The following is a 26,105-nucleotide window of genomic DNA, read 5'->3' as shown; positions in this document are numbered from 1 at the left end:
AATACAGGGGACCGAGAAACAGACCCATGCAAGTTGGTAATATGTAAAGAGCCAGAGGCTACATGCACCTGAGTGGGGAAAGACCGGGTTCCTCAGTAAATGGTGTTGCAAGAGCTGGCTGGCCAAATGGAAAAAAAATAGATTTAGCTCCTTACAACATACATGAAAATAAGTTCACAAATGTGTAAAATGGATACCTTTTAGAATAAAAATAGAAGTTCAGTAATATATCTGGGGCCACCCAGGTAATAAATGGAGACACTGTATCTCGTCAAGCCTGAGGGGTCTGGTGCCAGATCCTGCCCTCTTAACGCACTCAGTAGGTGTTCTGTCCCAGTCCCTTCAGAGTGTAAGACGGACCAGTGCAAACAGACACTGAAGGCAGGGCGGTGGCGATTGGAGGCTGGATTGGCAGCCGGTCCCCACATACCTTACGTGAAGGATCGCTGAGGAGGCAGAGGGAGGGACTGTCGCCATATCACCGTCACTCAGTCGACAGATTGGGCACCGATGATGTACCACCCCCTGCCCGGTGTCCGTGTGATAGATACCATCACAAGCTCAACAAACGTTTACCGAGGGTGGTCGTGTTACCGGGTGGGTGTGAGAAGGATAAAAATAAGGCAATAGCAGTGAATCATTGCATGGTAGGGCTGGGAGGATTTGGGAGATCAACTGTCCAGTCCTCTCGTTTTATAGATTGGGAAATAGGCACGGTGAGAAGGGACTTTTCTCTTTTTTCACAGTATTCTTGTTTGGAACCCTGAGCAAGGAACACAGCTCCCTGGCCGTGTTGTAAATAACCAGCTCCTCTGTCTTTCTTGGCGTGAAATTATCTTTTTATTTTTTTAAGTTTATTTATTTTGACAGAAAGAGTGTGTGTGAGTGCAGGAGGGGCAGAAAGAGAGGGAGAGAGAGAATCGCAAGCAGGATCCCTGTTGAGAGCGTGGACCCTGAGGCGGGGCTCGGTCCCACAAACTGTGAGATGATGACCTGAGCCGAAATCAAGAGTCGAACACTGGGGCACCTGGGTGGCTCAGTCCGTTAAGCGTCCGACTTCGGCTCAGGTCATGATCTCGCGGTTTGTGAGTTTGAGCCCCGCGTCGGGCTCTGTGCTGACAGCTCACAGCCTGCAGCCTGCTTCGGATTCTGTGCCTCCCTTTCTCTCTGCCGTCCGCCCCACCCCCCCCCCACCCCCCCCCCCCCGCCTCGTTCTCTGTCTCTCAAAAATAAATAAATGTTAAAAAAAAAAAAAAAGAGTCAAACACTTAACTGACTGAGCCACCCAGGCGCCCTGAAATTAACTTTTTTTTTTAACTGGTTATCCTGCTCTGGCCACCAAACACTATCCAGCCAGTGCCAGGCAGGTCTAACCCTGTTTATCACTTCCTTACTCATTCAACCATTTTTTTTAATGTTTTTATTTATTTTTGAGACAGAGAGAGACAGAGCATGAGCGGGGGAGGGGCAGAGAGAGAAGGAGACACAGAATCCGAAGCAGGCTCCAGGCTCTGAGCTGTCAGCCCAGAGCCCAATGCGGGGCTCGAACTCATACACCGCGAGATCATAACCTGAGCCAAAGTCCGACGCTCAACCGACTGAGCCACCCAGGCGCCCCACATTCAACCATTATTTACTTCCATCTTTTTTGTCCCCATGTTCTTCCCTGCAGCCTTCCTATAGAATTCCATCCTGGAATGACCCCATTCATTCCTATCCCTCCCTATGCAAGAGCTGAGCCTGCCCAAAGAAAACCATATACTGTGGGGTCACCATGGGTTCATGCCTCCCCTCCACAGAGCCTCCGGTGCCACCCATCAGTGGCCAGCGACTGCCACATTGACAAGTCCAAAGGTCACTTTTCTTCTCATCTGACTTCACGGACCCCTCCCTTCTCCTACTGATGTCTTCAGCAATACTTCTCATTCTCCTCCCACCCATAGCTTTCAGAGTAAAGTTCCAACTCCTTAGATTAGCACTCAGTATCTTTTGTGATTTGGCCCCTGCCCACCTCTGCAGACTCTTTTCCTGCCACTGACCTTGCCCTTCTTTACCCCTGGCCGCAAAGAACTTTCTGCTGTGCCCTTCTTCGGGAAAGATCTCTGCGATTCTCTCCCGTAGGTGGGGTTGTGGAAATCGGCATGTGCCTTCATTCTGAAGGCACCTTCTCAGGCAGGGAGAGTATCTCTCTGTTCTTGGTATCTGGCTGAGTGCTTCAGAGCAGGTACCTAGGAAATGGAGGTTGGAGGAAGCTAAGAGCCAAATGGCATTGTGGGAACGTCCACAGCACAAGGAAATGTATGCCTGATGTCACCCTGTACTCTAGACAACAACACCACCAGCCGTACACACACCCCTTCACTTTTCCCCAAACTTGGAAAGAAGCCAGTGGCGGCCTGACCTCAGGGATCTGGGGGGGGGGGTGGGGGGGTGGCGAGGGAGATGTTTGGACAGGGGGAGGAGAGCACCACAGTAGTCTCTTCCCTTTGGGATAAGGGTGATGCTCAACCAGCGTAGCACCCACCGAGTCCCCCTCCCCAGCTTTCTCTTCCTGCCTTGAGTTTGTGGGTTGGAGGGGAAGAGGGGGAAGGTGCTTCTTCAGGGGAGAGGAAAACCCCAGTTCCTATTCCCCTGATCTCTCAGCCCAGGATCCTGCGAACCTCAGGGCGGGACCTAATGGAAGGCTGGTCACTTCCTGTGGGGCCTGTGCCTGCGACCAGCCGCGGAGGCCAAGTTGGGATTGAGACCTGAGAAGGGCAGGGCAGTTATGGATATTTGCAGATCGAGGGGCGGAGTCCAGGGTAATTTGTGTTACTGGTGGGGAACTTGATTTGAGAAAGTTGAGCGGACCCACCTGTATAACAGCTAATATTATCTGACCAGCGCTTTCCAGTTTACAAAGTACTCTCCCATCAGTTCAAACAATTCCTTGGACACCTACTGCCGACACAGGGCCAGGGGCCAGGGCCTTGACCCGCACTTATACCCTGAGGGGCGGGTGCTCTGATCCCCACCTCATTGTTGAGGGAGCTGAATGAAGCCTGGAGGAAGAGTGAAGGGCAGGAGGAAAAATAGGTCGGGTGTGGGTCAGGTTCAGAAGGTGAAGGAAAGCCAGAGCGAAGCAAGTCGGGCCTCTGGTGGTGACAGGGGCTGGCCAGTAAAAAGGTGCCTCCAGCCGCCCCTTCCTTCTGCTGCATTTTAAGACCCACTTAGTCCCTCCTCACTCTTTCAGGATGTGCAGGCCCGGCCTGGGGGCACCTGATGGCCTCCTTCGCTAGCCTTGGCCCTGCTGGCCTTTGGAAAGAGGGTGAGCCTCCTTCCTGATAGTTGCAGACAAATCACCCGGGCCTCTGCTATTTGGGGGCCTGGGGTGGGACCATCACGTAGTCGAGGCAAGCCCAGGGCTGGAGGCCAGGGTGGGAGGGGCCCTACTCCTGGAACTTCTGGCAGCTCCTGCGAGGACCCTGAAGTGGAGAGAGCCCCAAAACAACAAAAAGACACGGCCTTGCTCCGAGGCCCCGTGCCTCACCTCCTCCGACCGCCGGTGACATCACAACGGCAGGAGCAGGGACTATGGGGACCTTCTGCCTCAATCCCAACCGGCCTTGATCCCAGAGTGGGGTGGGGGCCGAGGCTGACCCCGCTCTACTGGCCAGTGTCTTCTCAGAACCTCTTCCTCCACGCCTCCCTCCTTCTGGAGCTGCCCCCCCCCCCACTCCCCCTGCCTGGGGGAAGACCCACGGGCTTCTGAAACAGGCAGAGGAGCAGCTGAGTAGAGGCACAGAGAAGGTGCGAAAAAACAGAGGGGCTTCGGGCAGAACGCCAAGTAACCTAGCAAAAAAAAGTGAGCCGGTGTGAGAAAAAGCCTAGAAGGAAGCACCCTCTGAAGTTGGGGTTATTGAGTACATTTTTTCTGTGTTATGTTGCACATCCTCCAGCTCTTGCTGGTAATCTGTTTTTGCGGTGAGAAAGGAAATCATCCCTTGCCCTTAAGGAGCATTTTATTTTACCTGATGTTTAGTCCTTGTATGTTATTCCTGCCAGTCAGCCGATCGTCTTATTTATGAGGTAGGTGTGATTAGCATTTTGGAGGCAGGGACTGTGAGACTCCATCGTGGTGAATGACGGACTTGAAGGCACAATAGCAGCCTGTGGTCTGTTCTGGAGACTGTTCTGTGTGTCCTCGAGAACAGTGCCTATTCTGTTGTCGGGAGGAGTGTCCCGTAGTCTTTTAGGTCCAGTTGGTTTCTAGTGTTTTCCAAGTACTCTATTTCCTTACTGATCTTCTGTATAGGATATTCTGTCCATTATTTGTTTTTGTTTTTTTTTTCATTTTTTTTTTAACGTTTATTTATTTTTGGGACAGAGAGAGACAGAGCATGAAAGGGGGAGGGGCAGAGAGAGAGGGAGACACAGAACTGGAAGCAGGCTCCAGGCTCTGAGCCATCAGCCCAGAGCCCGACGCGGGCTCGAACTCACGGACCGTGAGATCGTGACCTGAGCTGAAGTCGGACGCTTAACCGACTGAGCCACCCAGGCGCCCCTGTCCATTATTTGTTTTAATGTTTATTTATTTATGAGAGAGTGCAAGCGGGGGAGGGGCAGAGAGAGGGGGACAGAAGATCCGAGGAGGGCTCTGCGCTGACAGGCTGACAGCAGGCAAGCCCGATGTGGGGCTCGAACCCACTAACTGAGAGATCATGACCTGAGCCGGAGTTGGATGCTCCACTGAGCCACCCAGGTGCCCCTGTCCATTGTTTTTTTTTTTTTTTTTAATTTTTTATGTTTGTTTATTTTTGAGAGCGAGAGAGAGCATGAGTGGGGGAGGGGCAGAGAGAGAGGGAGACACAGAATCCGAAGCAGGCTCCAGGTTCCGAGCTGTCAGCACAGAGCCCGATCCAGGGCTCGAACTCACAGGCCGCGAGATCATGACCTGAGCCGAAGTCGGCTGCTTAACCGACTGAGCCACCCAGGTGCCCCGCCCCTGTCCATTATTGAAAGTAGGTGCCTGGGTGGCTCAGTCGTTTGAGTTGATTTCAGCCCAGGTCATGATCTCACCGTTCATGGGTTGGAGCCACCCCCACCCCCGTCAGGCTCTGGCTGACAGGGCAGAGCCTGCTTGGGATTCTCTCTCTCTCCTTCTCTCTCTGCCCCTCCCCGACTTGCGCTTTCTCTCTCTCTCAAAGCAAATAAACTTTAAAAAATAATAAAAAAGAAAAGAAAAGAAAGTAGGGCTCTGAAGTCTCCGACTATTATTGTAGACGTGTCTATTTCTCCCTTCACTTCTGTCATTGTTTGCTTCATATATTTTGAGATTCTGTTATCCTCTTTAGAGAAATGGCTATTCAAGTCCTTTGTATTTTTTGATTTATTTTCAGTTAGATCATTTTTTATTTTATTATTTATTTATTTGTTGTTGTTGTTGTTGTTGTTTTTAAGTAGGCTCTACACCCATTGTGGGCCTTGAACTCATGATTCTGAGAGCAAGAGTCTCATGTTCTACTGACTAGGCCAGCCAGGCACCCTGGTTAGATCATTTTAAAATCCATCCTGGGGGTGCCTGGGTGGCTCAGTTGGTTGAGTCTCTGACTCTTGATTTCAGCTCATCCCAGGGTCGTGGGATTGATCCCAGGGTCGTGGGACTGAGCCCTGCGGGCTCCACACTGAGCGTGGAGCCTGCCTAAGATTCTCTCTCTTCTGCCACTCTCTCCCCATTCGTGCTCTCTCCCTCTCTCAAAAAAAAAAAAAGAAGTTTAAAAAAATCCATTCAGCCAATCTGTCTTCTTATGTGTGTAGTAAAATATACATAAAACTCACCATTAAGTATATACTTCAGTGGCATTAAGTACATTTATAATGTATAATCATCACCAATCTCTGTCTTTTAATTGGTGAACTTAATCCGTTTACATTTAAAGTGAGTAGTGGGGTACCTGGCTAGCTCAGTGGGTAGAGATTGTGACTCTTGATCTCCAGGTCATGAGTTTGAGCCCCATGTTGGGCATAAAGCTTACTTAAAAATATGAATAAATAAAATAAGTGATTACTGATATTGAAGGATTTACTTTTGTGATAGTGTTCTTTTCTATATGTCCTCTTCTTTTGTTCCCCAGTCCTTCCAATACTGTGTTCTTTTGTGTTTGATTTTTTTTTCTAGTGTACCATTTTGATTTCCTCTTCACTTCCTTTTCTGTATATTTCCTACTTGTTTTCTTAGTGGTTACCATGGGGATTACAGTTAATATCCTAAGATTAGTAGCTAATTTATCATCAGACACCATGAAGGCCTAAAACCAGTAGGATGATATATTTAAAGTAGTGATAGGCAGGTGCCTGGGTAGCTCGGTCGGTTAAGCATCCAACTCTTGATCTCAGCTCAGGTCTTAATCTCAGGGGTCGTAAGTTCAAGCCCCACATTGGGCTCTGCACAGGGCATGAAGCCTACTTAAAAACAAGTGGGAGGAAGGAAGGAAGGAAGGGGAAGGGAGGAAAGGGAAGGAAGGAAGGAGAAGGGAGGGAGGGAGGGAGGGAGGGAGGAAGGTAGGTATTGATAGGGTGTTCCCTATTGTGGCACATATACTAAAATTGGAATGATACACAGGAGATTAGCGTCACCCCTGCCCAAGGATAACATTCCATTCCATATGTTGAAAGTTATGCTTACAAAAAAATAAATAAAATAAAGTACTGACAGTATTATCGTATTTTTGGTATGTAACTCCTCTTTTGTGTTTCTTATATGATTTAAAAGGCAGATGCATAAAACAATAATTATAAATCTATGTTAACATGTACATAATGTATACGGATGTATTTGTAACAATAACATAAAGGGGGTATGGAATTGACTAGGAGGAATTAATGTATGTTATTGAAGTTAAGATGGTATCAGTTCAGTCTAGATTGTTGTAAATTTATCTATTTCTTCTTAAGTGCACTTAGGTAATTTGTGTCTTTCCGTGAATCTTCCTTTTCAACTAAGTTGTTGGATTTATTGGCATAAAGTTGTCCCTAATGGCCCCTTATTAGTCTTTTATTATCTGTAAAATCTGTTGTGATGTTACTCTCTCATTCCTGATATTAATGATTTGTATTTTTTCCCGACCATTCTGGCTAGAGGTTTATCCATTTTGTTGATCTGAAGCAGCATTTAGTTTCATTTATTTTTCTCTATTTTTCTGTTTTCTATTTCATAGATTTCTGCATTGAACTTTTGTTTTCTTCTGCATACTTTGGTTTCAGGTGGAAGCTGAGGTCATTGACATGAGATCTTTCTTCCTTCTTCCTCCCTCCCTCCCTCCCTCCCTCCTTCCCTCCTCTCCCTCCCTCCCTCCCTCCCTCCCTTCCTTCCTTCCTTTTTTTAAAAAAGGATTTTTACGGGGGGTGCATGGGTGGCTCAGTTGGTTGAGCATCTGACTTCAGCTCAGATCATGATATCACAGCTCATGATCATGATATCACAGCTCGTGGGTTTGAGCACCACATTGGGCTCTGTGTTGACAGCTTGGAGCCTCGAGCCTGCTTTGGATTCTGTGTGTGTCTCTCTCTGCCCCTCCCCCACTTGTGCTCCGTCTCTCTCTCTCAAAAAAAAAAAAAAATAAACATTAAAAAGTTTTTTGTAAGAAAAGACTTTTTTGGGGGGGGGGGTCCTGGGTGGCTCAGTCAGTTAAGCATCTGACTTCGACTCAGGTCATGATCTCGGGGTCCATGAGTTCAAGCCCCAAATTGGGCTCTGTGCTGACAGCTCAGAGCCTGGAGCCTGCTTCGGATTCTGTGTCTCCCTCTCTCTCTCTCTCTGCCCCTCCCCTGCTTGCACACTCTCTCTCTCTCTCTAAGTAAATAAATGAGTCAGATGTACCTTAAAAAAAGGCATTTAGTCAGGGTGCCTGGGTGGCTCAGTTGGTTAAGCGTCTGACTCTCGGTTTTGGCCCAGGTCGTGATCTCATGGCTTCATGGGTTCTAGCCCTGAGTGAGGCTCTGCGCTGGCAGCATGGAGCCTGCTTGGAATTCTCTCTCTCCCTGTCCACCCCTCCCCCACTCACACTACATCTGTCTCTCTCAAAATAAACAAACAAAGGCATTTAGTGCCATAAATTTCGGTAATGGAGGTGCCCCACAAATTCTGTGTTGTGTTTTCATTTTCATTCAGTTCAAAATACTTCCTATTATTAAAAAAATTTTTTTTTAATTTTATTTTTACGTAATCTCTACACCCAACATGGGGCTCGAATTTACAATCCTGAGATCAAGAGTCACATGCTCTACCAACTGAGCCAGCCAGGTGCCACTCTAATTCTTTTTTTTTTTTTTTTAATGTTTATTAATTTATTTTGAGAGAGAGAGAGAGAGAGAGAGAGAGAGAGAATTTCAAGCAGGCTCCACACCATCAGCCCAGAGCCCAACATGGGCCTCAATATCACAAACTGTGAGATCATGACCTGAGCCAAAATCAAGAGTCAGACACTTGGCTGTCTGAGCCACCCAGGCACCCCTAATTATTTTTTGATCCAGAGGTGTGTTACTCATTTTCCAAGCATTTGGGGATTTTCCAAGTATCTTTCTGTTATTGGTTTCTTTTCTTTTCTTTTTTTAGAGAGAGAGACAGCATACGCCCATGGGAGCAGGGGAGAGAAGCAGAGAGAAACTTTTTTTTTTTTAATGTTTATTTTGAGGGAGAGAGAGAGATAGAGCTCGGATGGGGGAGGGGCAGAGAGAGAGGGAGACACAGAACCCGAAGCAGGCTCCAGGCTCTGAGCTGTCAGCACAGAGCCCGACGTGGGGCTGGAAGTCACCAACCGTGAGATCATGACGTGAGCCGAAGTCGGACGCTTAACCGACTGAGCCACCCAGGCGCCCCTCCACAGTCCACTTTTAAGTGATATTACACAACCTCATGTATATCTGAATCTTACTATATTTCCATTTCTTGTCCAACCTTTATGCTATTGACATAATACATTTTGTATCACGTCTGACTCCATAATACATTTTACTTTTACGTATGTTAGCTTGAATCCTTGTAAATGTGAGATTTGTTTATGGCCCAGAATGTGGTCTATCTCAGTAAATATTCTCAGTGCACAAACCCCACAATACATTATCACTTTTTATTTTTTAACACAATTCTCTTTTTAAAAAATGTAAGTAATAAGAAAAAAAATGATATACTTACTCATGTAGTTATCATCACCAGAGTTCTTCATTCCTTTGGGTCGGTCCATATTTTTATTTGGTACCATTTTCTTTTTGCCTGAAGAACTTCCCTTAAGAAATTTTGTAGAGCAGGTCTGCTAGTGATGAATTCTTTCGGTTCTTATATATCTGAAGATGTCTTTATTTCCCCTTTATTTTGTAATCTTTATTTGAGAGTGGGGAGGGGCAGAGAGAGAGAGGGAGAGAGAGAGGGAGAGAGAGAGAATCCCAAGCAAGCTCTGTGTTGTCCGTGCAGAGCCCGATGTGGGGCTCAGACTCACGAAAGACGAGATCATGACCTGAGCCGAAATCAAGTCGGGCACTTACTCAACTGAGCCAGGCGCCCCTCACTTTTGTTTTTGAAAGATATTTTTTATTTTAATTCCAGTATAGTTAACATAGAATATGTCAGTTTCAGGAGTACAAGATAGTGACTCAACACTTCCAAACATCACCCAGTGCTCATCCGGACAGGTGCACTCCTTAACCCCCATCACCTGTGTAACCCATCCCCCCACCCACCTGCCCTCTAGTAACCATCAGATTGTTCTCTACAGTTAAGAGTCTGTTTCTTGGTTTGTCTTTTTTCTTTTTAAAAAAAATTGTTTAATGTTTATTTGAGAGAAGAGAGAGAGTGTGAGTGGGGGAAGGGGGGAGAAAGAGGGAGACACAGAATCGGAAGCAGGCTCCAGATTCTGAGCTGTCATCACAGAGCCTGACGCGGGGCTCGAACTTGCGAACTGTGAGATCATGACCTGAGCTGAAGTCAGGCGCTTAACCGACTGAGCCACCCAGGCGCCCCTCTCTTTCTTCTTTTACTCGTTTGTTTCCTAAATTCCACATGAGTGAAATCATATATATATATTTGTCTTTCTCTGACTGACTTATTTTGCTTAGCATTATACTCTCTAGTTCCATCCATGTTGTTGCAAATGGTAAGGTTTCATCCTTTTTATGGCGAAATACTATTCCATTGTATATTTATACCACATCTTCTTTATCCGCTCATCTATCAGTGGACATTTGGGACATTTTTCTCTTCTTCTGGGCCTCTAATCACCATATGTTAGGCCACTTGAGATTGTCCTACAACTCCCCGATGCTCTTGTAATTTTTTTCTAGACTCTTTCTTCTGTTTCATTTTGGGTAATTTCTATTCTAATGCCTTCATGTTCATGTACCTTTTCTTCTGCAATATCTGATCTGCCATTAATCTTACCCACTGTATATTTTATTTTGGACATTGGAGACTTCATGTCTAAAAAATTCAATCTGGGGCTTTTTTTTTATATCTTCCTTGTCTGCCCTTAACTTTTTGAGCATAAAGAATACAGTTATAACTGTTCTATTTTTATTTTTTAACTTTTACTGCTTATTTTTGAGAGAGACAGAGTGCAAGCAGGGGAGGGGTAGAGAGAGAGAGAGGGAGACACAGAATCCGAAGCAGGCTCCAGGCTCTGAGCTGTCAGCACAGACCCCAATGTGGGGCTTGAACTCACAAACCATGAGATCATGACCTGAGCCGAAGTCGGATGTTTAACTGAGTCACCCAGGCACCCCCAGTTATAACTGTTTTAATGTCCTCCTCAGGTCTAACATCTGTCAGTTCTGGATCAGTTTCAGTTGATTATAGATTGTGTTTTCCTGCCTCTTTGCACGTCTAAGTATTTATGAATCCATTTTTATTTATTCATTTATTTTTTATTTATTTTGAGAGGGGCAGAGGCAGTGGGGAGGGGCAGAGAGAGAGGAGAGAGAGAATCCCAAGCGGGGCTTGAACCCACAAAACCATGAGATCATGACCTGAGCCAAAACCAAGAGTCAGACTCTTAACTGACTGAGCCATTCAGGCGCCCCTTTATGGATCCATTAAAAAAATACATTTATTTATTTTTGAGGGAGAGAGAGAGAGAGAGAGAGAGAGAGAGAGAGAATGTGGGGGAGGGGCAGAGAGAGTTGAGGGGCAGAGAAACTGAAGCAGGCTCTGTGCTGACAGCAGGGAGCCCGCCATGGGGCTTGAAGTCACAAACCTTGAGATCACGACCTGAGCTGAAGTCGGATGCCTAACAGACTGAGCCACCCACGTGCCCTTTAATCCATTTTTTTAAATGGATGCCACACAGTATGAATGTTACCTCGCTGGGGGCTGGGTAGTTTTGCATTCCTATAAATCTTCTTGCGTTTTGTCCTGGAATGAGTTTATATTACTTGCCAACATTTTGATCTTTCCAAAGGTTGCTTTTATGATTTGTTAGGTGGGTCCAGAGTAGGGGGACACAAGGATGAGCAAAGCATCAGTGGAAGTGGATACATAAGCCTAGGCACTCCCCGTAGCAACACGGGTAAGGGAACACGCAAAACTTGATCAGGGTGGCACAGTGCAGCCTCAGCTCTGCCCTCTCTCTCCCCTTCCTGAGGTAGCAGCAGCGTGAAGAGAGCAGAGAGGGCTGCAGTATTCCCCGGCTGGGCTTGGGGGTACCCAAGGGATTTCTAAAGCCTTATCACTAGAACAAATCGGGCTTCAAATCATTTGTAAATTGGGGCCACCCCCACCTGCCCTGCCTAGCTCAGAACGGTGTTCTGTCCTGGCGGGAAGGGAAACGTGCTGAGTTTCTGACACTGAGACCCCGACATACTGGCTTAGCCAGTTGACCACTAAGCCCACTCCTAGAGGGCCCTCGAGATATGTGGTCAGAAGCTGTGGGGATGAGGACAAAAGCTGGGTATGTGAGCAGCCAAAGGGGTCTGAGTTCTCAAACTAATTATTTGCTCCTAACCTTGCAAGATGAGGCAAGCCCAGGGCATCTGGGTGGCTCAGTCGATTTAAGCATATATTAAAAAATACATATATAGGAAGCAAGTCCTGCCTGGGGAGGTGGTTTCCTCCGTCTGCCCTCACCTCTGATAGAAGCCTGGGATGGGTGGTCTCCTTACTCTCCAGACTCAAAAGCCTGAGAAACACCAGGGAATCCACCCGGAGCCTCCAGACCTGGGCATTTCTGTCATTCCTTTCCTTTTATCTCTGATTTCCCACCAGTCAGATGATGGTGTCTGAAGGCAAGAGGCCAGAGTTCTCAACTGCCCTCTGGTTCTCCGTTGGGTCATCTCTGCATCAGACCCGCCCTTATCCAACCTCCTTCGGAAGGGCCTGAGGAAACTGGCCAGACCAGACCAAGTGGCTCAACCATGTCCACGCCACTGGCTGTCTCTGGCAAGAATAAGCCGATCCAGCTTATTCCTGTATCTCCAGTAGCACCCAAGGACCCTGGAGGGCCTCAGCCTCGTTCAGCTCCCACAACTTTTGTGTTCTTGGGTGGCTTCCATCACCTGCCAGTCTGGAGTTTTCCTAATCGTGTGTAATGGGCTGGGGGGGGGGGGGGTCTGGTACAAAACTACACATACCTACCTGAGGTAATTGTAGATTCACATGCAGTTGTAAGAAATAATAGAGCTCCCTTATACGCTTTGCCTAGCTTCCCCCAATGCTAACTTTTGCAAAACTATAGTGGAAGATCACAACCAGGATACTGATATCGGTAAAATCCATCCACCTTATTCACATTTCTCCAGTGCGTGACATTGTAACTAACAGACCACGAAAGCTTTCAAATTCACCGGTGTCGCGAGTTGCTTGTGACCCAGGGGGACTGCACCGCGCTGCTCCACCCGTGCCCCTGCAAACCACGAAAAGGTTAACGGGGCTTTTAACAGGGCATCGCATGTCATCGGTTAATCCGCACACCAGCCTGTTTTACAGACGTTAAGACTGAGGCGCAGAGAAGGGTGGGTGGGTAAGTGGGCCCAGGTCCCACGGCCGCGCAGGACCTAAGCCGGGCTTGTCTACTCTATCTACCCTCTGAGCACAGCCTAGGGGGCCACTAGGAGGCTTGGAAGGCTAAATAAACATAATGGAGACCTTGTGGGCCTGGGGCAGGGTCCGGCCGTGAAGGGAAGAGCAGCCAGCCGCCCCACGCCGCGGCTTGGCCCTACACCGGAGCTCCACCCAGAAGCCTGAGCAAACCGGACGTCACACCTTCCCTGGCCACCTGAGCTCCCCGGCGGGGGCGCTCGGCTGGGGTCCCGCCCCGGGGGACGCCGGGAAGCGGCCCCGGCCCCGGCCCCGCCCCGTCCCTCCCCTCCCCGCGCACTCTCCTCCCCCTTCTGCGCAGCCCTCGGCTGCCCTCTGCTGCCGCGGGGTGGACCCTGCAACCCGGGCCGTCCCCGCCTTCGCACCGCGCACCCCCAGCCTCCGGATTGGCCGCTCCAGCCGTCTCCGGGCCGTCCGCCTTCGGCCACTGGATTGGCTGCGCCCCTGTAGTGAAGCCCCGCCCATTTCCCCGGGTCCTTTGATCACGCGCCTGCCGGCTCTTCCGGGGCCTGGGAGCCAACCGAGGGCGTTCCTGTCCGGGCTACAGCGGCGGGAGGTAAGGCATGAACGGGTTGGATGGGCTGCAGAGCGCCCGGACGGGTCCATGCCTCGGGGTGCCGGGATTCTAGGATTCCTGGGCCCCTCTGCGCACCGCTCCCCAAACCTCCCTCCCTCCCCCGGCCTGAGCCGCCCAGCGCAGTGGGAACTACCTCCCACTCGCCGATGCTGGTCCGCATCCCCGGAGCGGCCTGACACTCGCCCCACCTCGGCACGTCCCCTCGACTGTGGGACGGTGTGCATGCGACTGGGCAAGCTCGGTGCCCCGACGGACACCGGGACGGGTAGTTCGTACCTTGCCCTCCGATGGAGACCCAGGCGAAGCGGGGTCAGGGACGTTGGGGTCTGCGTGCAAGAGCCTATGGACAATCTCCTTGCATCTGTTGATGGGAGCTGACCCTGTCACCTCCCGCCTGTCAGCCCTCGCTAAGAGGGGAGGGACCTGGGCGGAGCCCCGGGTGGGGACCAGAGGGAGGTGACATCACCTCACAGATACAGTCCAGCCCTGCCCACTTGTGTCCACCCTGGCACATGAGACCAATGGGGGGAGAGGCTATCCAGGCTGTATGTCTGCAGTCACACCGGGGACAGGGAGGGCACAGGGAGAGCCCATAGTCTAAAATGTGGGGACTGGACCAGGACGGAGGCAGTCTCCTTCAGATGCTCCTCCCTCACCCCCTAGGCCACAGTGCAGGACCAAATCTCCCCTTTGTGCTCCACTGGATAGGTGCTGGCAGCCCAGCGTCCCAGGAGGTGGGAGCAGGACCTGGGAACCTGTGTCTAAGCTTTTCCCAGTTGAGATGTGCAAACGTTGGCCACCCCGAGCTGGGCCACACCCTGATTTGGGGGGTAGGAGCCGAGCGGGACTCTGGGCCTCCCCTCGATGCCCTCCAAACCCAGGATTTGCTGAGAGTCACTGGAGGGTTAAACCCAGCACCCTGACCTGGAGGATCCCTTGTCCCGGTGCCTGACCTAAGTTGTGATACATCGCTCTTGGGGAGGGATCCAGAGCTTGAAATTGATAACCTCCCTTCCTCCTCCCCAGGGAGCCCAGTGGAGGCGCCCTCCCGAGGCACTGCTGCCCATGCTGACTACCCAGCCCTCCGGCTGCCGATGTCATGAGTAACACTACAGTGCCCAATGTCCCTCAGGCCAACAGCGACTCCATGGTGGGCTATGTGTTGGGGCCTTTCTTCCTCATCACCCTGGTCGGGGTGGTGGTGGCTGTGGTAAGGAGCCCCCACATCCACACATATACACCCACACCTTTGCTAAGGCACGGCTGGGTGGGCCTGAGCCAGCCTGCACACATCGTCTCAGCTGTCCTGCTGTTTTGGGAGTGGAGGGGGTAGAGGTGGGTCCCTCTCGCTTGTGGGCCATCCTGGGCTCGCTCAGCAGCCTCCACAGTGCTGTGTCTCTGTTACAGGTAATGTATGTCCAGAAGAAAAAGCGGTGAGTGTCCCTGCCCTGTTGTTACCTCTCCTGCATTCTGCTTCAGTTTCTTCCCTTGGGATCTGGGTTCCTCTGCCTACGCGTTGAGATGCCCCTCAGCCATCCTTCTACAAGCCCGAAATTCCCTACACCCCATTGTTAGGTTTTCCTGCCCACGTGCGGCTTACCCACCGGAGAGGGGCCCCTTGTAGATTCGGGCATGGATGCTTAGAACCTTTGTGTGCCCCTAAAGGCACCCACTGCAAGTGCCCCTGCCTTGGACAGTCAGGTGTTTGAAGGGAGTGGGCACCCCCCTGGGCTGAGCCCCCTCCCCTGCTCCCCAGAGTGGACCGGCTTCGCCATCACCTGCTCCCCATGTACAGCTACGACCCTGCTGAGGAGCTACATGAGGCTGAGCAGGAGCTACTGTCTGATGTGGGAGACCCCAAGGTGAGCACTCCGGGGGCAGGGACAATCAGCAGAGGTCCGTGTTCTCACCCATACTCCCCCTGAAACAAGAACCTGCTTCTGCCCTCGGCCCTCCCCATTTGGGGCCGCCACCAGTGTGGGGTGCCCCGGAGGCTGTGTCGTGGCCTCTGCCCTGGAACCCAGCCTGGTGGCATGATCTCTTCCCTCACAGGTGGTACACGGCTGGCAGAGTGGCTTCCAGCACAAGCGGATGCCCTTGCTGGATGTCAAGACCTAACCTGACCCCCTTGCCCTGATCTCCAGAACCATGGGGTCTTGGGAGTGCCCAGGGCCTGCAGCCTGCTGCTTGCCTTCCCATTTGCACTCACCCAGCTCCCCCTGCTGGGTACCGGGTCTCCTCTCCTCCCATCCATACCCAGTAGCACCTCACAACGGACCCTCCCCGCCCCTCTTCCGGCCTTCAGGCCTTTGTGGGCTGAGCCTACCATCCACTCCCAAGGGGCTAATAACACAAGTTTTTCCTTCTGGGGTGGAAGGGTGGTTGGAGACCGTGTTCTCTGAGCCCTCCCCTACTCGGCTTTGGATTGGTTTCCATGGTGACAAGGCCTAATGTATAGTATTCAGTATATATATTTTGTAAATAAATGTTTTGTGGCTAGGGGTGTGGTCGATTTCTTCGAGAGGCTTAAGTTACCCTTCCCTGGAGCTAATGCTTGTCCTCCCCCCCCCCCCCCGCCCCGCCTCCCGCAGCCTGAAGAGCACCTTGAAAGCCACCCCCAACAACTAGATCCTTAGTTTCCAGGCTTCCTACCCCAGGTGCCCACCACAGAGAAGACTCCAGTCCAGAAAAGGATATTTTTTTTATTCAAGTAACTGCAAATAGGAAACCAGATGGGGGGGCCCCAGGCTGGGACAAATAATGGCTACCTCCTCCCCGACAGAACAGGGGGAAAAGGTGGCCCCTACACCCTTGTCGGTCAATACAGGCCCCCCCCACTCCTCACTCTGCTGCAGCATCCTAGGGGCAGGGCCCCCACCTTCCCTGGGACTGGGGTGGTCGGTAACCCAGCCTGCTCTGCCCCAGGCCCCTTCCCCTAAGAGCATCTTGGAGGAGGGGGATGTGGGCAGAACAGGAGGAGGCAATGAGGATGAACATTTGGCGCTGGTCGCAGCAGCAATGACGGATGTCTAAGAATGGAAACATTGAACAAAAACAACACAACTGTCCAGAGGTAGTTTGTGAACAGAGGAAAGATGGAACCAGAACCTTGGGGGGTGGGGAGGAGCAGAAGGGTGGGAGTGGGCAAGGCTAGCTCCTTGTTATTAGTGCCCCGTGTGAGGAAAGGGGAAACTGAGGCCTAGGGTAGAAGCGGAGAGGGTTGGGCAGTGGCTCCAGCCCACCTTAGGTGGCTGCCACAGGGAACCTGGGCCTCCTGGATAAAGGGTGACCGAATTTCCCTCACTGCAATAGATTCCAGGGTGGCGGTGAGGTGGGCTGGAGCCCGTTTGGAGAGGGTAGGGGGCTCAGACCCCTCCTGCCTTCCTTCCCGTGCCCCAAACGGGGCTGTCCGACCTCGAGCAAGGACTAAGCAAGGTGGGAAGGAAGAAAAGTGGGCGTGAGCCACACCTGGTGAGACACAGGCTGGGTGGGCGCATCTTGGGGCTGAGCACCCCTCCCCACTGGCCGTACCTGCTGCTGCCAGTGCTGTGGAGTGGGGCAGATCAGAATGAGATGGGGCATGGCCCCTTTTAAGGCCAGGGGAGCCCTCCCAGGCCCCTTAGTGGGAAGCCAGAAGGAAGAGTGGGGAAGCAGAGGGGACCCCCATACCAAGAGCCCAGTCAGCAATGTCCCCAACCACTGAGCGTGGGGACGCAGCAGGGGCAGGGTGCGGCGAGGCGGGAAGTCGGCTTTGTCTGGAAGGGCAAATGTGCGCATGGGTGAGGGGTCGCTGGAAACCTAGACCAAAGGAAACTGCTCCCCACTCAGGCCTTGGGGCCCCGCAGCGGCTGGTGTGCTGTGTAGTGTGGTGGTGAGGGCACAGGTAGGTGGCGGTGACGCGTGGGCCTGGGGGGAGGGGCAGGGGCGGTGGGAGCGGAGCGGAGCTGTCCAGTCCCAGAAGGAAACTGCTCCCCGGTGAAGGAGCAGGCGGCACGGCGCGGTCACTGCTCCTCCTCGGAGGACTCCTGCGAGATGCCCTCTTCTTCCTCCTTCTCCTGTGAGGTGGGCAGGGCAGTCAGCAAGAGTGCCAGGTCTGCCCCCCTCCCACTCAGGGGGGAAAGGGCACAGGCCAAGATTGCCCCCACCCCTCTCTGTGCTCCCTGGCTCTCCAGAAGGGGGATGAGTCAGGGCTGAGTGTATGAGTGACTCAGCAACCTCCACGGCCCAGTTTCATTCATAAAAAAGGAAGAATTTAAAGGGAGGGAAAAAACCCACACACACGCCGCTCTCACACAGAGCCAGCCCTCCTTGGCCCTGGGGCCCGTGGTGGGTGCAGGGTGGGGGGACCCGCACAGCTCAGTGCAGCCCTGAGCTCCAGGCAGTGAGGAAGTCACTACCGGGCTTTCTGGAGGAGGGGAAGGGAGAGGGGAGGGGGCCAGGGAGAGGACCGAGGAAGGTGCGGCTGCAGGGTGCGTGAGCCCCCCCTGCTGGGTGCAGTGCAGGGGAACCAGGTGGCCTTGGCCCGCAGGGGCAGCTGCTGGGCTGGGGAGCTGGGCCGCTGACTGACCCCAGGCCAGGGCGGGGAGGAAGGGGAAGTGTGTGCCGCCGGGGCTCACTCACTGGGCGGGAATGTCGGGACACCACACGGGCCTGCGGCCCCCGTGCCAGGCACAAACTCCAAAACAACTTGTTTCCTGTTACTCACTCCTGGGGCCCAGCCAGCACCCTCTGACCCCCCTCCTCACCCTGGTGGTGGCTCAGCTCGAGGAATGAAGGCCTCAGGGAGTTCAGGGAGCAGGTTTGGGGTAGAAAAGGGCCAGGAAGATCAAGGCTGGGGTGGCCGTAACTTCAGTGTAGGCCCTAGGGGCAGCCTCCGGACTCAGGCCACCTTCTTCCATTAGCAGCTATTTGTGGGGGACTCAGAAATGGATAGGTGGAGGACAAACCTCACCCTATGCCCAGGTAGCACTCTTTCCTCATTTCTACTGGTGGGGGGCCGGGGGGACTAGATGGCCTCCAAGTTCTCCCTAAAAGTTGAGTCTGTTCTAGTAGAGGAAGGAGAGGCGGCCCCACCCCCCCCACCAGGGCGGGGGTCTAGTCTGGTTTGTGCCTGGGACCCCTTACTGCTATGGACACAGCCCTTTAAAAGCCCTGGGCTGGGTGCCAGGACCCAGAATCCCTTTCCCTCTCTAGGCCTGGATAGAGGGATGATGTCCCACCATGCCCGGCTCTGGTCAGCCAGAGCCGTCTTTCCACGGTGAGTGCCCAGGAGGAACAGGCATCACCCAACCTCAACACCCTCCCCAGAAAAACCAAACCACCGCTGTCCCTTCACCTACCAGTTTTTTGGGTCTGCCCCTTGGTTTCCTCCCTGGAGTTGTGGTAGTTTTCTAGATGGTCCGAGAAAAGATTCACTAAGTCAAAAATGTTCCTGACAGTGCTCCCCCAAATGACCAAGGGCCCCGATGGTGAGCGAGAGCAGGGAGGAGCAGAACTACGTACCTCTGCTCAGGGCGGCCCAGGACTGTCACCCCAGCAGGCCCACCCGAGTCCAGCTGGTGATGACTGGCCAGCCACACTGCCCACCCCCCCCAATATACACACACGCCCCCCACTCCCTCCTCCACCCATGACTCAGAGGATATGAGTCGTGTCTCAGAAAAAATAAAATAAAAAACAAAACAACTGCTCCGAGAGGCTGATGCCACTGTGAATCTGGCCTTCCCTGCTTAACCCCACTCCCTCGGGACCCAGGGGACCCTGGAATGGAAGGAAGCACTCTCAGCCCAGGGACTGGTGCTGCTGTCCCTTCGCTCTTCCTGACTCTCCCTTCTCCGGACGAGGAAAGCCGCAGGACTTCTGACCTGACTTCCCCATTGTCCTGGGCAGGACCAAGTCCCTGGAAGGAAGACCTCTATCATCACCCTGCTTTCCCCCAATTCGCAAAGACTCCCCCTGCCACCCATATGCCAGGGAAGAGGGGGCAGGGTACAGGCCCTTCCCAGAGCCCCCCACAGCCGTGGCCACGGGGACAGGGCCCTCCTCCTTTGTCCTTACCCGGGTCTTGGCAGCACCCTTGTTTTTGCTCCCCTTTGGTCGGCCCCGAGGTCTCTTAGGTGTTGGCACTTCGCTGGGTTCCTTCTGCAAAGACAAATGGGGTCATCAGGGACACAGATGCCACCTGTCCTGCCCCTTTCAAAAGACACAGCTCTCTCCCGTGCCCCAGCAAGGCTGAGTCAGCAAGCCATCACCCCGACCCAGAAATCCACAGGAACCATGGCGGGCAAGCCCTCGTGATGCAGGTTCTGACTTTGACCGTCTTTCGCAAAGCCCCTCCCATGCTGCCCTATGACAACAAAGTGACAAGAAACCAGAAAAGGGAAAGGTGTCACCGGAGAAGAAAGACACTGTCAGGGAGCTCTGCCACCGAAGGGCTCTAAGCTCTTGGGCAAGACACAGAATGCCTGGGCCTCAGTTTCCTCAACTGTAAATGGTGACCACACTCACCTCACGAGGCATCACGAAAAGTAAAGGAAGGATGTGGGAATGTCTAGCACTGGGCCAAGACTGCTGCCCACCCCCTCAGACGACACAGGCTGGAGACTGTGGAGGACGCAGAAGGGGAAAGGAGGCCCCGCGACAGTGGAGGGAGCCTCCAGCCTCCACCTGCAAACTGGACTCCCTCTAGGCTGTCTCCCAGAGCAGGAATGATGCCCAGATGTCAGAAACAGAGATCCTGGCCATGGTTGCCGCTGAAATTTTAATAAGCCTGACAGGATAAAAAAGCTGCTGCATAATGCATAGAAGCTGGGCAGTAAAGGCAGGTCAGCTATGGTTTCGGGGGGACTGCCCATAGGCTGTTTAGAACTATGGTCCAGTAACCCAACACTCCTTCTCGGACACCCCCCTGTGGACCCCAGCTAACTGGCTCCAGGTGGAGACCAAGGGAACCAGACTGACTTCCCTCCACACATTGTGGCCTCTGAAAGAGGCAGCTGAATCCCACCACTCAGACATCCCACGGCTCATTATCTCCCTAAAGAGTCAGTACAGACGGCACTCTTCAACCTACAGATGCGGAAGCCGAGGCCCACGGTATAAAGGGCAAGGGTTGCCCTCAATCCCTTTCCTCTTCCTGGGGAAAGGGAAGTGAGCTGGGCCTCACCAGTTACTGCCCCTGTGAGAGAATCCAGGATCTCCACCACAGGGCAGGGGGCCCCCAAAAGGCCAAGCTGGCCTTCTAACCCCGGGAGACCTCAGCAGGGACAGCACCAGGGTTGAGGGTTACTCTCTCACCAACTCCCCCACATTTTCAAGTTCTTGGGCTTCAGTTTTCCTTTTACAGAGCCAGAGCCTGGCCTAGGGCCACTCTAAGGGAGGCCCATGGATAGATGCTGGCCCAGGATTTTTTTGTTACAGGCCTGGGATGAGGAAGTACAGAAATTGACAGGTATTCGTAAACTTTCACAGCCAATTGACAGAATAGTCTGTACAACGAAATCTCGGGACTGAAAACGTGAACTTCTATATACACGTAACTCCTCTTTTCTGTGTTTTATCAACGCATTGGTCCACAACAGACTGGAAGTCAAGGGTGGGTACTTCACCAGAGTGCGAGCTCTCGCCTGTGTGACTGCAAGGTCGCTTCTGGCTTGGATCGGCCGGCAAGGGCTCAGAGTTCACTCAGATTCCTCAGCCCCCACTTCTCTCCTGGGGTCTCAGCAACGGGCCAGGGTGGGCATGCGCTGGGTGCATGTTGGAGGACACACACTGAGCAAGGATCCTGCACCCCTCTTCCAGTTTTCACTTGGCACCTCCCTAGCCCAAAGGGGTAAACCGAGGCAAAGGTTCGGACACCCACCTGACTCCCTACCAGCGCCGTCCCGGGACTCACCGGAGGCTGCTTGCGCGGCCTGCCCCGACCCCGCTTCTCAGTGCCGTCCTTTTCCTGCTTGGAGGCCAAGGGCTGGCTGGACTTCGAGCTCGACTCGCTCATCTTCCCTTCTCTCCGGAGCAGGTGGAGGAGCGATGGCTGGGATGCTAGGAAAGCAGGAGAAGTCGTTTTAAACACAACATTTTGCTTCGGCCACCTCCTACCCCCTTTACCACTCCCACCTTCAAGGTGGCCTGCCTGTAGGACCCTGCCTGCTCCCAGGGATCCAGGATCCCCACCCTGCTTAGGCTGGTGGGGGCGGGGGTCCGCCCAGCCCAGCATGTTGCTACAGGGTGGGGTCGAGCCGTTGGCTCTAATCAGCTCCTTATCTCCTGCTCAGAAGGGCGCTTTGTTGTCCTGCCACCCCCACAGGGCCCAGGCCCAAGAGGCACAGCAGGCTCAGATGTGGCTGTGGGTGAGGTCACCAGGGCAAAGGTGTGGATGAGGTGGGGGGATCCTCACACTGCCGGGGGTCCCTTCTCTAGCCAGCCGCCCTTTCTCTTAAGAGAAAGCCAAGCCTGAGTGGCCCACAGGCAACAAGGGAGGAAAGGTAAGCAGAGAATAAGCCTTGGGCTTCCATCTGGCAGCCGTGGGCATCAGTCCCTGGCCCACCTGCCTTGGCCCAAGCCTCGGGACCAGGCGCTACCAGGGCCAAGCTTGATACTCTGTACCAATCGCCCAGCCAGGGATGGTGCCTACCCCACTAGTTCTCTCTGTTCTCTCTCCGGATAGAGCCTTGGGGACTCAAGGATGGGAAGTCTGGGAAGGGGAAGTGGGCTGAAATCACACGGGGGCGGAAAAGAAACCTAAAGCTGAAAGGTGGGTCTCCTCTTCCACCCCCGTCCACCTGGAGCCAAATGAGATTGTCCCCTTTGATGCCTGCTTTCAGGAGGGGCAGGAATTCTGCACTGAGATGGATCCTTCGGAACAGATGCTAGCTGCCCTCCCCCATGCCCCACTCCCCCAGCCTGGGCAGAGCTGGTCGTCAGTCCTCCAAAGCTTCTTGGTTCTCTTCTAGCATCTTTCCTCTTCTTATATACAGGCCGTTTTGTGTTTAATCAGCCCCACCAATTTTCAGCTTACCTAAAACTTCCCACTGCTTGCAGCATTTGCCCCCTTTATCTGGGAGCCTCTTCCAGAAGCTTAAAAGACAGTGAGGGTGCTCCACCCCGTCTGTCTTCCCAGTTAAAGATACTCAACCTGGGAGACCTATGGCTCTACACCTTCCTGGTAACCAATCCCTGGTTGCACTTGGCAAAGGGTGGGCCCAAGCAGCCTCAGTTCTAAAAGACCTGCAATCTGTAAAATGGGGGTAATGGTAAGACATCCACCTCAACCGCCTGCTTCTCCAGACTGACGCAAGATCAAACCAGATGATGGTTGAAATGTCTAAACAATGGGAAATCTCACTCCAATCAAAACGAAAACTAGAACATTTGAAAATGACTTCTCTTTCCCTTTTTCCGATTTTCAGACAATTTCCAATTTTAACTCGATGAGGGCGGGGAGGAAATGTTTTTTGCAAACTAGGGACTTTTGGAGGACTGGAGGCCCCCATCCCCAAGCATCAAGATTCTCCAGACGGCGAGACTTTGTCTGGTAATTATTCTATTTTATAATATTTCAGACTTGAAGACCCTTTTAAACAAGGTGGTTGGTGATTTATCCTGCTCCGTCATTAGTGGCTTGGCCTGCTCTGTAATTACAGGCAGTGATTAGAATCTTATATTACACCACAGGTTCCCCTTCAAACTAAACATCAAAATTAATCAGCCTAAATGAGTGCTGACCTCACATGAGGTCTGTTGAAGGCCCCCTCACAGAGGGGGTTCCAGTTGGGCCAAGCCAGCCCCTAATCCCAGAAAGCCTGGGCCCAGCAGGCCTGGGAATCCTGGTGGGTCTCTGGGGGAAGTTCTTGCATCATCTGGTGCTTCCCCCCACTTTTTGCTACTGGGGACCCTTTAATCCATTCTCCAATCACCCCCCTCCCAATCCAGGCCTCCAGGAACTGAATGAAGGCCTGAGGCCCTCTCTGGTGAGACCAACAAATGCTTGTCTCTTCCACCTGTTTCTGAAAATCAGAGGCCTAGCTGGGCGAAGCCATGTTTAGGGCCCGACCTCAATCCTTCAGTTTGTAATAAGCCTTTCTGGGCCTCAAGCTTGTCCCTCTCCATACACCGGGCACGCAATGTGTATTCCACAAAGGCTTAGGGAATCTACAAGAACGACCCTAGGAAATCCTCATAGCACTCCCTTGTTTTCTGGAAAAAAAAAGTAGCCCAGAGAGGCCTGAAGAGTTGTCCAAGGTCACACAGCAAGTAGGCAAGCAGGATACAGTAGGTTCCTGGCGACCCCTCTAGCCCGCCACTTTCCCTACCCGCCTAGAGAATGGTTAAGTCCCTGTCGCCCCCTGTTCCAGACCCGGCCCCAGGGTGACTCTGCAAGTGTCTGCGCCGGGCCGTTGCAGGTCGGCCGGCGGGACTAGGGGCCAGAGCGCACGGGGGGAGGGGCACAGGCTGCTCTTGCAGGCGCGGGAAACTGGTGCACCCCGACCGCATGCACCGCCACGCGGGTGCACCCGGCCCCACTTCCTGCCAGAGGGGGCACCCAAGCCCGCCTTGGGGCAGGAAACCTGGCGCGCGCGGGCGCGGGGCAGAGGAAGAAAGACACCTCCCTCCGTGCCCTCCCCGCAAAATAAAGCCCCAGAAAAAAAAAAAAAAAAAATGAAACGGGGAGTCAAAGGGACTAGTTCCAACAGAGCCCTGCAAAGCAGAGAAACCTGTTTGTGGGGGCGGAGGGCAGGCCCGGCCCTGGGGGCTGAAGAGGCGCGGGCCGGGCCAGAGGTGGGGTCCGGGTGAAGCCCCAAACCCAGGCCCGCGATTCGGCCTCATCTGCGTGGGGGGGGGGGGGGGGGGGGGCACCAGGAAAAAGGCCGAGCGGGAACGGGGCCGAATTGCGGGGTTCCTGCCCATCCCCCTCACTTCTAGAACTTCCCCAGGCTGCGGGGGGCGCCCGGCCCCCCACCCGCCTGCGGCGCCGCAGCCTGTTCCTCTCCCCGCCCCCCACACCCCGGGCCCCGGCTCGGGCTCCGGCGGGAGCGGCGGCCGCGCGAGGTGCACCGGGCTCCGCCGGGTGCACAACTCGCGCTCGCCGCAGCCGCGCGCCCCCTCCCCCACCGCGCGCCTTTCCCGGGTCCCCGCCCCCCGCAGGGCGCCCGCGGCGCGGGGGAAGGGGTGCGGGCGCCCTCCCCGCGCCGCCGGGCCCCGCCGCCCGCCCCCGCGCCGCGCGGCCCTCCCCCGCCGGCGGCTCGCGCAGCCCCGGCCTGGGAATAAAGCCGGAGGCGCGCGCTGCAGCCCTGGGCGGCTTGCAGGAGGGGCGGCGTGCAGGCGGGGGCGCGGGCGCCCCCCTCCGCCGCCGCCGCCGCGGGCCCCGGGGACGACTCACCGCGAGCTCGGCCGCCGGCCTGCGGTGCGCGCTCCGGGCTGCCGGGAGCGACGGTGCTGGGCGCTGAAGACCGGCCTGGCTCCGCCGCCGCCGCCGCTGGTAGCAAATGCGGATCTGAAACCGGGAGAGAGAGCAGAGGCGCTCAGAGACCGCCGCCGCCGCGTGCTCGCCGCCCAGGCCCCCACGGGGTATTTATCTGTCACATCCAGGCGGGGGGACAAAAATATTCACCCTCCCCCGAAGGATGGCGAGGGGCAGGAAGCTAGGCACGGCCCGTGCGCGGCCTCAATAAATAAATAATTTAATTAAATGATAGATATAAAAAAAAAAGAAGCCACCGGAGGGGCCGCGAACTCACGCCTTCTTGGAGCCGCGCCAGCGCCAGAAATAGCCCGGGCTCGGAGTCCCAATTAGAGGAGCGCAGCCCCGGCTCAGGGGAGCTTAAAAAGAGCGACCCAGGGGCAGGGGGGACGGGCCCGCCCGCGCCAGCCGTGTCACTGTGGGGGGCGGGGCCATGCAAATGAGCCCGGGGATTTAAAAGGGCGGCCGCCCGCCAGCCGCCGCCGCCGCGCGGGTGGGTGCTGACTACGGGGAGGGGCGTGCGGTGCCGGGTGCCTGGGGGCGGGCGCGCGGGAGGCCTGGGCTGGGAATCCGAGGCGACGGCCCACTCCCCACTGTCCCGGGCCGGGAGACACGGGAAGGTGCACAGAGGGATCACCAGGGAGCTTTTCGCGGGGGAGGGGGAGGAGGGCATCTTTACATCCAGCATGGGGGTCCCCGGGAGAGTCACCTCTAGGGGCCTTCCGGGCGTGTGGGCCTGACGCCCGCGGGGCGCGTTGGATGTGGGCGGGCGTTCGTGCCTGCGGGGTCCGCGCGGGCGGGAGGGGGTGGAGAGAAACGCGCCTGTGAGAGAATTCCGCGGCCTACCCGCCGCCCCCTGCGCCCAGATAAACGGCTCGTAGATTTCCCCTGGGCGGACAGGTGTCAGCATGTGCATTTTAGTGCCAACGTGCGTGTGGCTGACTGGTGAAATTCAAGTCTTGTGAAATTCAAACGTGAAACTTGTGAAATCCAGACTTTTCGTTTATTAA

The 26,105-nt window shown here is 54.0% G+C and overlaps 2 protein-coding genes and 1 non-coding gene across 7 annotated transcripts; 2 read left to right on the top strand and 1 right to left on the bottom strand.

The window, feature by feature from the left end:
* The first annotated feature begins 6,557 nt into the window (after positions 1-6,557).
* LOC122238925 lies at positions 6,558-6,662 on the top strand. Its single transcript, XR_006218069.1, has one exon. It is a non-coding gene; the product is annotated as a U6 spliceosomal RNA (small nuclear RNA).
* Positions 6,663-13,529: 6,867 nt separating this feature from the next.
* SMIM29 (small integral membrane protein 29) lies at positions 13,530-16,130 on the top strand. Of its 3 annotated transcripts, none has more exons than XM_015538960.2 (5): positions 13,530-13,616; positions 14,664-14,787; positions 15,045-15,070; positions 15,394-15,499; positions 15,690-16,130. In XM_015538960.2, exons 2-5 carry the CDS (start codon positions 14,737-14,739, stop codon positions 15,753-15,755), a joined length of 249 nt encoding a protein of 82 aa, XP_015394446.1. In that variant the 5' UTR covers positions 13,530-13,616; positions 14,664-14,736; the 3' UTR covers positions 15,756-16,130. The 3 variants fall into 3 exon arrangements, with proteins under 3 accessions (XP_015394446.1, XP_015394445.1, XP_007085356.1); XM_015538959.2 differs by having other exon boundaries at positions 14,664-14,847; positions 15,433-15,499; XM_007085294.3 differs by having other exon boundaries at positions 14,664-14,847.
* A 189-nt stretch (positions 16,131-16,319) lies between these two features.
* HMGA1 (high mobility group AT-hook 1) lies at positions 16,320-25,869 on the bottom strand. 3 transcript variants are annotated; one of them, XM_042986148.1, is made up of 6 exons: positions 25,805-25,869; positions 25,015-25,128; positions 21,499-21,677; positions 19,695-19,778; positions 18,977-19,027; positions 16,320-17,692 (listed from the first exon to the last, which is right to left on the bottom strand). In XM_042986148.1, the coding sequence occupies exons 3-6, from the start codon at positions 21,631-21,633 to the stop codon at positions 17,639-17,641; spliced, it is 324 nt and encodes a 107-aa protein (XP_042842082.1). In that variant the 5' UTR covers positions 21,634-21,677; positions 25,015-25,128; positions 25,805-25,869; the 3' UTR covers positions 16,320-17,638. The 3 variants fall into 3 exon arrangements, with proteins under 3 accessions (XP_042842082.1, XP_042842081.1, XP_042842083.1); XM_042986147.1 differs by lacking the exon at positions 25,805-25,869 and adding an exon at positions 25,373-25,499; XM_042986149.1 differs by lacking the exon at positions 25,805-25,869 and adding an exon at positions 25,373-25,499 and having other exon boundaries at positions 21,532-21,677.
* Between the last annotated feature and the right edge of the window lie 236 nt (positions 25,870-26,105).

This window comes from Panthera tigris, chromosome B2 (assembly GCF_018350195.1).
Source record: "Panthera tigris isolate Pti1 chromosome B2, P.tigris_Pti1_mat1.1, whole genome shotgun sequence".
Classification (NCBI taxonomy): Eukaryota; Metazoa; Chordata; class Mammalia; order Carnivora; family Felidae; genus Panthera; species Panthera tigris.
The sequence above is the reverse complement of the archived record's forward strand: the minus strand, read 5'-3'. Positions and strand labels throughout refer to the sequence as shown.